General features: G+C 38.0%; 1 protein-coding gene across 1 annotated transcript in view; it reads left to right on the top strand.

Moving 5' to 3' along the window:
* SPATA6 (spermatogenesis associated 6) overlaps nt 1–15,633 on the top strand; it is a 60,734-nt gene that overhangs the window by 22,706 nt on the left and 22,395 nt on the right. The window contains exons 6-10 of the mRNA XM_075935945.1: nt 1,699–1,779; nt 4,628–4,906; nt 7,517–7,604; nt 10,148–10,188; nt 13,041–13,222. Coding sequence (XP_075792060.1) covers nt 1,699–1,779; nt 4,628–4,906; nt 7,517–7,604; nt 10,148–10,188; nt 13,041–13,222 — 671 coding nt within the window. The remainder of the gene's footprint in view (nt 1–1,698; nt 1,780–4,627; nt 4,907–7,516; nt 7,605–10,147; nt 10,189–13,040; nt 13,223–15,633) is intronic.

Below are 15,633 nucleotides of genomic sequence, written 5' to 3'. Positions count from 1 at the left end.
TGGACCCATTTGACTGCTGGGTAAACAGGAGGCACAGAGAGGCTAAGCAATTTGCCCAAGAATACCTGCACCCACAAGCCCCTGGCAGAGTAGCGAGTAGAACAAAGGAGTTGATGCCCTTTTTCCTCTCTTGCTGTTAGTCTGGGTGTTTCTATGGCTCCCATTACTATAATACCAAAGTGCTAGTCCAAACGTGCTCTCACATAACTGTTTTTCTGTTGAACACATTTCTAAAGTTGGTCTCTTTAAGAACAGGAGGTACTCTCCTGAGGCTTTTCATAGCAGATACATTAATTCTAATTTTCTCCTTTTTAGACTATTAATGGCAGTTGATAATTCATGTAGATAATAAATATGAGTGCTGATTAAAGAAGGTCAGCTTTAAAATGTGTTTATACCCTGCGGTTTGACTTTTTCATTTCTGCTCTTGCACTTCTGATTTAATACTTTAGCATGGGGCCAGATCACACCATCTCCTGAGTGGTGGAGAAATCAATGGTGTAGGCATGGGGGAAGGAGAGGTCTCTCTTATGGAGTTCTCCCAAAATTCTTAGGGTGACAGAAACAGGGTTCACAATGGAAGAAGACTTCCTTAAAATATCTGATGATCTTAGAGGTCTGCTGGAGACATGAGAGGTGCTGATGCAGAGATCTCTCACTTCCATACTGAATTCAAAGCCCCTCTGTCTTTCCATGGTAGACACCTTCTCTTCATGTGTGGCAGCATCCAGGATCACCAGGCTCTAGCAGCTCTCTTGCAGAATGTCCAAGCCCTCACCTTCCTGTCTCACAACCCATTTCTGTGTTCAGATACTTAGACACCGGTATCCTCTCCGGGTCTGGGGACCTGGACCTGTATAGACCTGTGGTGCTTGGAGGGGGTCAAGGGATGAGGTTCTGTAGGGACAGCTGATGCCTAGCTCTCTTCTGCACAGCTGAGAAAGATGTGTGTAGATGGGTCCCTCTGTCCATTGATCTACAGAGCATGGCATAGCCATGTTACTCAGGAACCGTTAAGCACGAGACTATCTGTTTAACTGACCCTCAGTTGTTAGTTAACTGCCGTGGCTGGACCAGGGCCAATCGGTGGGGCGGGGCAGGAGAGCCACTTGGCCTGGGCGGGGCTCCTATTTAGACACTTGTTAGCATTTGTTAAGTTTAGCAACTTGTTTTTAAGCACGTCCCTAGCATGGTATGACTCTTCATTCTCTACGCATTTTTCTGACTTTATACACAATCAGTGAATACCAAAAATTCACATATAAATAAATAGAAAAACTAGTTGAGAATAATAAATAGAAATCACAAGCAAAATTATATTTATAAACAAGTTTGCAAAGTCCAGTAGGAATGAAACTTGCAAATCATTATTTGAATCTTTACTGATGCTGTAACATGACATGAAAAATCTTTAAAACTGCTTTTGACAAAGAAATATATTGAAATAAAAGTCAGACCTTAATTGTTGTACAAAAGCAATATAATCATCTGTAATTGAATTGTCAGAAATGCAAATGTTATCTTCTTGACATTTACCATTGCTGTTCTGTCTTTTCTAATTATCTTTATTAAAGGCTGAAATTAACAAAGGAAGTGGTTTAAAATTAGGAATGGTTTGTTACATTAGGTGGCATTTATTTCTTTGATACCCTTTATCTTTAGTAGGAGCTTGATGTTCAATTATTGTCTCTCTTCTAGGGAATTGCACCAAAATTGAGATTTTCTACCAGCTCCCTTATTACAGAAAGCCTGTTAAGTTCAGGAAGGACTCATGTACAGGTTAGCATAATTTAACTCTTTGTGATTTAATTTCTTGATTTAAATTGATAACTTTGCTGTCAAATGATTGTGTGTACTACTCCTTAAAACTGTTTTTCATCTTTTTGTTTTGGATAAAACTGTTGTCATAGGTGCTTGACAACTTGATTACATTTTTAATCCAGCGTGAGTAAAGAGAATGCTTGGTGCATAACCCTAGGTACTGAGAGTTCCTCAAATTCAAAACAATTAACCACTGTCTTATCTTGTGTTCAGCTGAGATGTGAGTCCCTTATGTGTGTGGAGTTGGTAAGATGCCTTCTTATCATTATCTAACAGTAGCCTGTTGATGACACATTATTAAAAACAAAACTAACCAATGCATAAAATATAATTGTAAATATCTTGAGAAATTATTTTTGTAATAGAGATGAAGGCTTCATTTTAAAAGATAACCATCAACTTGTCAATCAAATATCTATCTGGAGGTCCTGAAACAATGATGATTAACTCTTCCATTAGTTCATTTAAAATAACTAGAGGAAACCTTTTTTTTTTTTTTTTTTTGACAATTTGTTGACTTTGTGTGTTTGAAAGCATTTTGTGTATAGTCAAGTTTCACTGTTTTGAGCCTCCATTGGGCTTCTTGTCTTATGTACGTGTATGATGACATTACTCTTTTCCATGTTGTTCAAAATAGTATTTGTAGTAATAGCAACAGTGAAACTGAAAATGTGCGGGTTGTAGGCAGGAATGTTCAGATAGCCTGTGAATGTTTGGGTGGCGGTGATGACTTTGTTTTTATCCTTATATAGGAAAACAAAGAAAAACTTTTATCAATATTTTTAAAGGCGGATTTTTTAAACGGCACATTTTATCAGAAAACTGAATGCTTCTGAACTGGTAAACCTAAAAAAATCAAGTTGACATTGTCACTTCAGAGAAATGTCATCACACTGGTGTTTTTCTGAAATGTACGAAACATGTACTTGACATTTTTTAACATACTAAAATGTAACTGAGATGATTCTTTATATATATATATATATATATATATATATATATATATATATATATATATAGTCTTAAACATGTAACTCATCATGAGTGTAGAGGGAAAGGCAAGCAAAAAACAGCAAACACATCCCAGTTATTTTGTAGTTCATTTCTGTTTCAATTCTCATACACTGATTTAGTGCAGGTGTGTACTGCATATGTGATCTCTTTTTATTTTAAAAGGAAAAGTAATTTCCAAAGGAAAGTCAGAAAACTATTTACAAAATTTTAAACCAATAAAAATAAGACTTAATTAAATGGGAAATTGGAGCCAAACTTTCTCTGAAATTCCAGTTCCTCATACTGTGACATTCAAAATCAAAATGTGCCATTGAGAGAGCATTTAAATCATAGCTTTTTCCCCCTAGTATGCTTCCAACTATAAAGCTTGTAGAGGCAGCTGAAAGATGACCTTGTGTTGAAATTACAAAAGAGTGATAATGTATTATAAATTACAAATTAAACTTCTGCACTGAAAGTATTAATCCTGACAGTTGACTTTTAAATGGGTAAGTGAAGTAGCTAATACAGGTTGTACCTCTTTGGTCCAGCACCCTCAGGACCTGAGTGGTCCAAGATGAGGTATTTTTCCAGATCAGGGAAGGTTATTTTAGGTCCCCTGATCCCCCTCCAGGCTTCTGGGCTCCCCCCATAGTCCAACTGAGCCACATGTCAGCTCCCTGCCCCTCCCCTTGCAGCCTAGATGAATTGCATGACAGCTCCGCCTCCCTTCCTTCCCCCTGCAGCCCAACACCCTGCAGCATGCTGGGACTCTCTGATCCTGGAACTTCCGTGATCATGCCAGACCATGGATGTTGCTAGACTAGAGAATCACGGATTTTAGAAGTGCAACCTGTAGTTATGACGGCTCTTTCTTTAACTCTTAGTTCAGTGATGCGGGTTACAAAAGAATTGTGGTTTATTAATATACTGTGCATGTGTACAATATGGTATTTTAAAGCTTTTGTCAATTCTGAGCTAGACCGCTTTGCTGACATTTTAAATGGTCTCCAAACTTTGCCTCCAAACCTTGTATTTGTGCATGCAACAAAATCTATTTTTATGGGCAAATGTTTTCAGTTTGAATTTGCATTATGTTATTAGCATAATTTACGAGGAATACTGGAAAATGAGTCCTTACGGCTGTAATATTGTAGCTTTTTTGGTAATAGCCTCCTCTTTTTAGAAAAAAATCCCCATCTCTCTAGAAAATGCATTTTAAAGCAGTTAACTAATTGTGACTCTTTGGTCAGCTTCTAAAATGCACATAATTTAACCATAAACAAAAGGTCAGTCTGATGTCATCCACTATTTTTTAAAAAAATAAGCAGATGTATTTAACCTGCACACAGAAAAGTAAAAACTTCTTTAAATGAGGCTATAAAAATGTTAGCAAGATGAAAAAATATTTTCAAATCTGTAAACTTTTAATCATATATGTTAGGTGGAGTTGATATTAAATGAACTAAAGTGACATAATTCAACTTAATTTTATATAGTGTCTTTAGCATCAACTGTGTGGGCAAGCTAATTGGATAAGCATCAGGCACTTAACCTTAAAGTCTGACATTTAACAATGTGCATTTTATCCTCCTCCTGGTTTTAAACAAATTATTTTCAAAGGACCAGCTCTGTGGTGTTTTTTTTTCTAAATTGCTGTGATTATAGTTTCGTTAGGGTAACTTGGACTGACATACATCTATTTCTGTCGGAAGTGCTTGTTCTCCCTTTGCAGATGTTTGTTTGTTATATTATCAGTAGCAGTCTTTTCTCGGCATGCTGTCAGGCCAGATAATTTCTCTTTTCACTTTAGGATAATTTGGATCGGGTGCATCATTCAACACCAAATGGAAGATTCCAAACAAGGTCACCAAAGAAAAACACCCCTTCACCTGAGAAAAACAGGAACTGCTTAGCAACAAAGAACTATGAGCAGCCCACAATAGCTTCTAAATCACGATCTCCATCTCCATACACAAAAAGACGAATGTGTGAGCTATCAGAAGAAGCCAGACAACGACTGGCCCATTTAAACCTTGGGCCTTTTGAATTCAGAAGAGAAACTGATAAACCTCCATTTGTAATTAGACATGTATGTATTCTCTGCAAAGTGTTTCCAATTTAAGCTCAGATCAAACATTATTCTTTCACTAAATATTACTCCCCAAATCCTAGTTTATATGAAAAATCTTTTTTTCTCTTAAACAGCCTTCTACATAGTCATTTTAGATGTAAAATTAACTAGAATAAAAGTCCTTTTGTCAACGTTGGTAACTGACAAGGATCAAAGTCTTTCATGAATACCATGTTTAAATTCTGAATGCTCATTCTTTTTCATCTAGCACACTGGACAGCATAATAGGTGCATAATTCAAGTTGGAAGTAATTGGTATTAGTATTAAAAGTGGTTGAATAGGATTTGAAAAGAGTGCAGAGTGACTTTATGAAAAGTCAGACTTCTTCCTCCTCCTTACCTCTCATTACATTATCATCTTGTCTTTCAAATTGTCCTTTTCTTAACTAAAATCTAAACTTGATTCTTCAGATTCCTGAGCATTCTGACCCTGGTTATCAAAGTGATTTAAACATGTGAATCATCCTTCTGAAGTAAACAGGACTACTGTTGCTTAAAGCTGAGCATGTTCTTAAGCATTTGGCTGGACTCGGTCCAATATGCTTAGCATATTGGAGGAGCATATTGTTTGAAATGTGCTTTGATGTTAATGTTTGTTTTTCTTATTATTCCCCACAATCACTATAAGTCTCTACTTCTAAAAATTCAATCTTGAAATAGTGCAGAGAGAAAGACAAATGGGGCTATTTTATTTCTGGGCTATGACATCAGGGCTTATGTGCAATTTCAGCAATCTTATCTACCACATTATCTGATTATCTTTGTTACTTCTCTGATTATTCCATTTTTAGCTTATTTCTAATTAATTCATTAGCATATGTTGTCAAACTCTGAAATTCATTTACAAGTTTTCTTTTACTCCTACATCCCCTTTAGACATTCAGATGAGCCTTAAGCAACCATTAATCTTGAACCTATTGCTTATCATACTCCCATGGATATTATTTTTTTCTTTTAACTCAAATTAGTCAGTTCTCCCATTTCTGATCTATAAGTGATGTTCATAGAGTAATTACAGCACCTTTACATGCCAATTGCTTATTCTGATTACTCCAACTGCTTTTGTGCCTCTTCTACAAAAAGAAAATATATATCTGCTGCATTATTTTAATGAATCATATCCAGACTTTCATTGCCTTTCTGATGTGATAACACTCCTTAAGGATATCTTTAATGCTGAGGTCGACTTGGACTGGGAAGTCTGTGTGGGTATGTCTACACTAGCCCCCTAGTTCGAACTAGGGAGGCTAATGTAGGCATTTGAAGTTGTAAATCAAGCCCAGGATTGAAATATCCCGCGCTTGATTTGCATCTTCCCGGCCGGTCGCCATTTTTGAAATTTACAAGTCCGGACTAACTGCCTGCGTCTACACGCGGCTGGGACCTGGTAGTTCGAAATAAAGCCTTAGTTCGAACTACTGTTAAACCTCATCCCAGGAGGAATAACAGGTAGTTCAAACTAGGGCTTTATTTCGAACTACCGGGTTCCTGCCGCGTGTAGACACGGGCATTTAGTCCGTACTTGTAAATTTCAAAAAATGGCGCCCGGCCGGGAAGATGCAAATCAAGCGCGGGATATTTCAATCCCGGGCTTGATTTGCAACTTCGAATGCCTACATTAGCCTCCCTAGTTCAAACTAGGGGGCTAGTGTAGACATACCCTGTGTTACATTAAGCTCAAAATTTGAACTTGCTAAAACATTATTCTTTAATTAGGAAGGAAGTGTAAACCTTTAAATATGTAGGTGAGATCTGAACTTTTTCAGGTAAATATTAGATTACTAATTTGTAGAGAATGTTAAAAAAGAAGGCTTTTCCTTTTTTCATTTTATTTGACAGGTTCCTATAGCAGACTCATGTTTGGCAAAGTTTAAAACAAGAACTTATACAGATTCAACCTCTGTAGTCCAGCACCATCTGGTCTGGCATGATTTCAGTTAGCCAAATTTATACTTGTCATGGGTGTGGCCAAGATTCCCATGATCCCATAAAATTTATTTACAGCCACCATTCCTAGCTCTCAGTGTTCTGTGCTGTTATTTAACTCTAATTTACCCTAAATGTCTTCTAAGAGCTCAGTAAGCAGTGAAAGTATTGGTAATGCTGCTGGACAATATTGATCTCCCATGGTTTGGCAAATCGTCTGGTTTGGCACCAGTCAGGTCCCAAGCGTGCCAGACTACAGAGGTTCAACCTGTATTTATTGGTTACTTTGAGTTTCTGTAAGAAGGGTCTAATGGATCTACATTAATACATAAGACAATACGTTACACCTTGTTCTGTTGCTCGTCACACTCTTGCCTCTTTTCTGGTTTGCTTTTTAATTTCTGTTTAAGGGTTTTTATAACTATGTGCTTACACTATTGTCTGTGGAGTAATACTACATTCACACAGATAAAATATGGAGAATAGCTTCCTAAACATGATCATGAAATATCTTAGATTAAGAAATTGAACAAGAAAGAAGTAGAGGAAGACATACGGAAAGGAAAGGTAATTTAATGTGTGTATGTGGAGTTAAAAATTTATCTGCACACACTAAATGTTTTAATAATGTTTTGGCTCCAGATTGAATATCCGAGCTCCCCTGTTGATGTTCATACATGGCATCTCAACAGAGACAGGGGACGAGAAGCTATGTCCAGGGTATCTTACGGTAAGTGTTGATTTGTATCTCTAATCTTAGATACTCCTCGTCCATACGGAAGGGTAGACTTTTAACTTATTAAGGTATGTCTACACAGCAGGGCTAAAGTCGAAGTAAACTACTCTCAGTCCTTTTGTGTCATCTGTAAACAGTGTCCCCCAATATCAGGCTGGTGCATTGGTAAAGTACAGCCTGTGCTGGCAAGGAAGCACCTGGTTACAGACACTAACTGATCCTGTTATGGAAGCCTGCAAAAGCACTAGGCCTCGGGAACCCTCACCATCCCAACAACTCCCCTATCCCATTACTCACTTGTAACTATATCTCTTAAACTCCTGCACCTAGGATATCTGCAACCTTTCCTTTTCCTTCCAGCCAAGGTAAAATACCCTTTCACTCAACCAAGTGTCTGGTTATTGGGCTCCACCAGGGCTAGTGCCTACAATGCCTAGCTGCAGAAGCCCCTATAATGCTTACCTCTTAATTTCAGTGATAGAAATGTAGCTGTGTTAGTCTGGTGTAGCTGAAACAAAATACAGGACTATGTAGCACTCTTAATTTCAGTACATCTGGCATGCTATTGTTAAGCCTACAGGGCTGGTGTACTGGGAAGGCACTATAATTATATATCGTTATGCAAACTGAAAAACACAGTGTTGGCTATGCTTTGCCACTTGATTTATTTAGCTTCTGATCTCTTATTTCCCATATGCACGACACAGATTATTTGCTCTGTTGCTTCCAGTAATCCATGGATTAAAGTTAGAATCCTTTAGTGGAGAGCTCTGTTGAAAACAATCCTTCTCCCATATAGTGTATTCCCACAGATTTGGAGATTCCTTGTCTGTATCAGGTAAAATTAAGGAAGGGAGTACTTTAAAACTTGGCTTAAGTTCTTCAGTATTTGCTGATGCAAGATGATAGCATGAATCAAAGTGAACTTCATTAGTATTTGTGTACTTCTATTTACATTTTATTGTGACTCCTTACTAGTTATATCTTCATTGCAATTCACAGTAAATTAAAGGTATTTTGCATAGTAGAAGGACTGGAGGCTCCAGCTGTAAGCATTGGGATGCAAAGCCTTTCATCTCAGGGTGTAAACAGTAATCTTTAGCAGTTTGATATTATCAGAGCCATATTATCCTGTGATATGAGTTAGTGGTCTCGGGCCAGTCACCAGGGAACTGAAATTTACCTCAGAAAAGAGGTGTCACTTCTAACAGTGACTGGGGGAGAGACACCCTCTGCCTGTGTGGTAGGCTGTACCAGTTACAAGAATCAAACTTCTGAAAAGTACAGATTCCTGGAATCAAATGTTCTAATCCTAGAAATAACGTCTCAGTTCTCTTTCATCCTTTGTGAGATACTAAAAAATGGATGACCTGTCTGCTTTTCTATAGAGGGGATTTTTAGAAGTTTGGTTATTTGGTTGTACCCCCAAATTACACACTAAATTTCATCATTTTGTGTATGCCGAATCAGAGGCAGTTATGGAAAATTTGGATCTACAGATGCTATGACATTTTTAATTAAAGAAGGGTTTTCCCCCGTGCTTTAGAGGGATCAAGGATCCCAAATATATGGTCTTGTTTAGATGTAACCAAATTTTATCAAAACTATTCATACCAGTGGAATTTCTGTGCATTTGTCTGTGGGTAGATTGTGTCCCCTTTCTGTTTGTCATCCTCTCTGGGTATCTAAAATTGCACAGAAATACTAAGTATTAGATACTATTAGGTGGACTCACTTTCACTTTGTAGGTACTATCCACCAAACTGGTTCAAGGCATAGCATAGAGTGAGAATAGCTGTCCTGTGGGTACACAATGGATTTATCTTTGGATAGAAATTTGACTTCCTTTTTAAAGTGGCTTGCCAGTAGAAAATACGGTACATATTCTGGTATTGTTTATATTGGTTTAAGCAATGTATAATAATATAACTCACGAGCTTCAGGGGGTAGCCGAGTTAGTCTGTTACAGAAAAAAGAACATCAAGCAAATGGTCTGGTAGCACTTTATATACTAACAAAACATGTAGATGGTATCATGAGCTTTCGTGGGCACAGCCCACTTCTTCAGATGACCAGAGTTATGATTAGAGGATAAGGAAACTCGAAATAAATAGCATAAGAGGCAGTGTGCACAGTGCATTGTCAATGGAAAAGATGCTACCACCACTTGTTGAGGATGTTTTAATTGTATTGGCTGGAGAGCTCTCTCCAGTTGGCATAGCTGATCTATGTGAGAGATCTTACAGCAGGCAGCTGCATCTGTACAGCTGTCCACTGTAAGGTCTCTAGTGTAGACAAAATGTGATTGTTGCAATCAAACTTAAAGGTATTGTCAGATGAAGAAATTGAAACTAAAACACCACAGGCCATGCCATTATTTTGAATCATGCAGTGTATAACAGAGAATTGTTTTAGCTACTGTTTGAAAGGTGATTTTTGGGAAAGACTTTTTTTTTAATGCCATAGAGTGCATGTACTTCTAGACCTATACTCTCAAAGTGTATTTAAAAATTCTGTTGGGGTGCACTTTTTTCCAGATCCTTCTCTTCTTGGCAGCTATCGACCCAAGTACACTAAAGTAAGTAATGAAAATTAAATTGCATGTACTTTTTCCTATGTTTTGGAGTGTTTGGAATGGTAAAGTTTGTAAGATTTCTGTTTCAGGTGCCTGAGTGAAATCAACGATGCATATTGCATCATTGCCTAAATATAGATATTGTTTTAGTATATTATGAAGCGTTCTCAATACATTCTGCATGCACTATAGACATAAACTCATAGTAAATAATCACGTTCTACATTTATAGAATCTAATTGTTATTTACAGTAATGTCACTTTCACTTTACAGTGCTGGGGTGAGTAACGGCACTTTAAAGTGAGTGTGAAATTACATTTACAGCCACTTCAAGAGGATCCTTTATATCAGTATAGCATTGTAAAACAGCAGTGGTGTAAATGACAGCTGAGCCTGCAGTGTGCTGTTACTTCAAATGTTTGCCTCTTGTGATTATTCTCAAGTTTTGTCTTTCTTTCCTCAGCTAGCTGCTTTTCTTGCATTCTTGGTTGGGATGCAGGGGTTTGTTTCTCTCACCCACCTGACAGATGTGAGAAATAAGATCCAACTTCTTTGTTTATTCTGTCCTTTTTTCTTAATTTTTGTCTTTCCTGAAATACCATGGACATTTAGCTAGTAGACCATTAATTGTTGTATTTGTGCCCTGTTCGATTTCCTAATGACTGGCAAGAGAGATGATGCAAGGAGGGAGAAAGAAAGTGGATTAAAAGGATAAAACTTTGATACAGGCCATACATTCTTGTCAGCTTCTCAACTTTCACTGTGTAGGAATGCAATTTTATGTGGCATGTACTTCTAATATATTGTGCTGCCTCTGGATTGTTCCATAGTGTGATAAGTGATAAACTGTACAGAGAACTTCTAACTATGCTTTTATGATGAATGTTTTCATTCTAATCCATTTTTCTCAAATGGGGAAGAAGATATTAGCAGTAGTTGTTGTTTGGAGCACATAGGTGTAACAGATACAGATTAAATTCATCACTCTCCTGATGCCTTTAAGCATTCTTGGCTCAAAAAACAAAACAAAACAAAAAACACCAAATAATAATAATAAAAAAAAACCAGAAGAAACTATATCTTTTCTGTAGCTAAAAATTATTGTACAGCTCTGAACTAGATGATGCTAGCATTGTGTAGAATAAGAAGACTGAGAATTATTGGTGTCATGTACCTGTTAACGGGGAAATCAGTGTTACATTTAATAAAGTAGATAATATTTGGAAATGTTGTTTGTATGTGTTTAATCTGAGGATTACCTTTGAATGAGATTCTAATTCTGTAAGAAACATCAGATGCATCTTTTAAAATTGTTAGGTGAAATAGCTTATGGGGACATAATGTTTGGACTCTTCTGGCTTTTATTGTTAATTTAGGTCTTTCATGTGGTGTGTCTAGGGTATTAAACTTCCATTAAAGCTCACCTAAAAATACTCTATTGTGTAGTGCAGTGAGATATAAACCTGCCTTTTAGACAGTTTCCTGCCTAGTATGAAGAACTTCAAGAAATTGTATTGAGTTCTTATACATGTGTGGTGTAAAATAACGAAACAAACTCCTCCCATAGGACACAGGGTGCTTTACAAGGCTAGCGGCGTAAAGCTCTAATTGGGGTTATATATGAATAACGCTGTGATGAATCTCTTGGTAAGAATATATGGGGACATATCAAATCTTACACAGAAATAGCATTTCCAGAGCAAGTGGGCATGGCAAACAAGATGAAACATGGCCTGTTTCCCTAAGCCTACAAGCTAAGCTGGAAAATGTACGCTCTTATCCCACTCACATCTTTGACATGGAGCTATAGGTCCAAGGATTCCCCCTTGTGGGTCTGGAGCAGTATCTAGAGATCAAAGTGTCAATGCAGAATTTGGTCCTAGTTGATGGGGGGTGAGACGCTGGATAAAGAAGGAGCCATACTAGAGGATTATTAACATGGCAAAACTTAAGAAATGCAGCAACCCTTCTGCATTGCTTACACATTTTCTTTATCAGTAATCACTCAAGCGTACAGGGTGTTGCTTTCCATTTTGCAAGCTTAAAGAGAGAACCCATGCAAAATGCACTGTACAGGTCCATATGCAGTTTTTTAAAGGGTCATAATTTGGCCAAATAGAGAAACACTTTCAGTGGAAATCTCTATGGACTCTCTTCTCTAGAAACCTGCAAGGTACTTTTTTCAGCGAGGGCTGTTTCAGATTTTTACCTCTGACTTGTTTCAGCTCTGTAGCCGTTCCAAAAAATGGCAAAAATTGTTTTATAATGGGCAAAGTGTCTCTTCCCCACAATCTTGCCTGATAATCCAATAAGGCTGAAGAGTTTTAGCTGAGACTAAAAATGCCCATTCAGAAAGCAATCGTGGAGCATTTCAGCTGGAAAGGTGGAAACTTCAGAAAGATATCAATGACTGAAAACAAGGTTGGGGTGAGAGGAAGAGGATCTAGTATGGAATGCACTCTTACTTATGGGGGTTGCTGTTCTCTCTAAGTTGTGTAGCAGTACAGCTCCACAGGTGATTAATCAGCCCTATCCAGTTAGAGGCTCAGGGCTCCCTCCATGGAGCTGACTGACTGGGTGGAACTGATTAATCACCTATGAAGCTGTGCAGTCTCTGAGCTTAGAGGGAACACTGGTTGCTGTCACTCCCCCTCTAGTGTTATATGCAAGCCTCTGTAAATAACTGTCTTATGTGTATTGCTTAAAATAGGCTAGTCTAATGTTTAACTTTGTTTTACATACAGAAACAAATTGAAGTGTTACATCTCTGCCCCTCATTAGCTTAAGCACAGACATAGCTAAGGTTCTTATTATATATTGTTTGAAGTTGCACTGTTGTTTTTTTCTTTCACAGATCATCAGGTCTCATCATGGGAAAGACTTAGATGGTTCTTCTGACAGCTGTGATGATCACCCGACACTGGGTACTGCTAGTAGGCAATTTCGTTCCACTGGCTCATTAGTACGTTCAGCACCCTCCTCGTTGCAGAAATATCCCTCAAGTCCTGTACTAAACCGTTCTTCTCTTAGAGAAAGGTAAAGGCTTATTTAAATTAAATTTAAATTTTAAATTATTGGAGATTGCCTATCTTCTAGAACTGGAAGGGACCTTGAAAGGTCATTGAGTCCTGTCCCCTGCCTTCACAGCAGGACCAAGTACCATCCCTGACAAATTTTTGCCCCAAATCCCTAAATGGCCTCTGCAAGGATTGAACTCACAACCCTGGGTTTAGCAGGCCAATGCTCAAACCACTGAGCTATCCCTCCCCCCAAAACCAAATTTTTGTTTGTTGTCAGTGAAATTTTGGAATAATTGGCAATTGTGAGTAATGGCATAGTTTGCATAAGAGTAGGTTGACTGTTTGCGTGACACAGATGAAAATGACTGTGGATTTCTTGTTGTTTTATGTAACCATTTGAACGAGCATCAAAGGACTGCATGTCCAAAACAGGGTCTGCTTTAAAGTGCTCTTTATACCTTGGTGAAGGGCATTCCACAAAGCGGGAGTAGTAAATTAATTTTTTGTCAAGGTCCAAATTTCTTGGTCAGTGTCCAAACTCTAGAGGAAATCATTTTAAAAATAACAACTATAATAAGTAAACAAACAGATTTTGGGGTCCATTCCAAAGCACCTAACAGTGTGGTTATGACTCTGTCTACCTATTGACTATTCCTCTGCTAAAGGCTGTGACACTCAAAAAGGCCCAAAATCACTGGACTTTGCTCCAGAGCTTGCTTTTGGAAGAGTCTTCAGTAGCATACAAGTCCAGATGGTTTTCTCCTGTGAAAATACCCTCTACGCCCAGCACAAGTAGTTTGGCAGCTAAACCTTGCTAGATGTCAAAACATAATGCAAAATCTCAAACTGACATAATCCCTTTGTTTGAGACTCCTTTACAGCCGCTGAAATGGGCTTCACCAGCTACAGATCAAAGGTCTTTGGCTGGAACTGAGAAAAGAATGGACGGTTGTGATATTTAGTAATTTCTAGTGTGCTGGGAGGCAAATGGGGCTTTTAGAATGATGCATCGAGTTTGGAAAAAAAACTCACCTTTCACACTGAAATATCAACTAGTTTAGATCATCATGAGTGGTCATTCCTGTCCTCAGGTGCTTGTGTGACTCCTGCTAGGTAGGATAGATAGGACACGGGTTCATCTGCTACAAGTCAAAACAGTAAACAACAATCAGGTTTGCTTAAGAACAGACAAGGGTCCATGTGTAGGATCCTTTTTTTCTGTTTCTCTCATTCCCTGAGTACTAGAAAAGTTTGGGCATCTTATTGTTGGGTGATCTTGGTTAATCCACTATGAATCCACTTGACCCATGTATGTGTTGGCTCCTTTGAAGTCTATGGAAGTTTTGCGTTGATTTCAGTGGACTCATGATTTCATCCCAGCTTGTTGGCTTCTAGTTTTGTCCCAGGGTGATTTATTCTCTCTCTTGCTGAAGTCAAGATCTCCTGCCCCAACAGGATAACACATCCAGACTCCTTTATAGAAATTAGGGTAAAATATCTTAAAATAGTGGAGTCCAGAAAGCCATCCATTAGAAAGCAGAATGATGATTAATACAACTTTTTAAAAAGTTTAGTCCTCATAGAAGCTGTGACCCATTTTATTTGCCAGTTCAAATTGATTTAGACTTCCTTCAATCTCTGTTGTCAGATCTGTATCTGGAAACTGCAGATGGTTACCTATCTGCCATTTCTGCTTATGCTGGCCCTACCCTGGTGAAAAGGGGCTCTGTGTTTGTTCTGTGATGAAACAGTTCTTTTAAACGTCATACAAACTTGTACACTCCTGTTCTGGAACCTATTTCTCTTTGGCACTTGAACTTGGTATTAAATAAACTTATGAGAGGGTGTCTGAACTTTTAGGATCTTGCTCTCTGTATTGCCTCTCAGTGAAGATCTCATATTTTGTCACAGCTAACTTGACCAGGAGGGTTTGAGTTACAGGCCTTGCTAATCTTCTATTGTATTCCACAAAGACCAGTGGCTACTTAAGCTTCACCCCAAATTCTAGACAAATGTATGTTTCACTTTTTGTTTCAATTGCTGGTATTTCTGCCTGTCTCGTTTACAATGCCTCAATAACTATGCCGAGGAGGTGAAATTGAACACCCTGCATGTCAAGAGCGTTGATGTCTACTTAAACAGGACCAATCCATTTCAGAAGTCAGAGAGTTTATGGCCTCAGGAGAAGAATGTGAGAATCACCCACCTGAGCTCAAAAACCTACTATCGAAAGGATAAAAAAATGAATCCATTTGTGTTATAAACCAGTTGTGCTTGAATTCTTAAGGGGTCAATCAATGAGGGTATTGCAAAGTGTGTATATGCAATGTGCCCTTACCTGAAATTTGAAGGGCTGCTGTCTGGAGATCTGTTCATAGCTACAATTGTTATTTTCTTGACACCATATCCAGAGCAAATTATAGTATA

This window comes from Pelodiscus sinensis, chromosome 9, assembly GCF_049634645.1.
Source record: "Pelodiscus sinensis isolate JC-2024 chromosome 9, ASM4963464v1, whole genome shotgun sequence".
NCBI classification, from domain to species: Eukaryota; Metazoa; Chordata; order Testudines; family Trionychidae; genus Pelodiscus; species Pelodiscus sinensis.
This window is presented reverse-complemented; position numbering and strand designations above follow the sequence as displayed.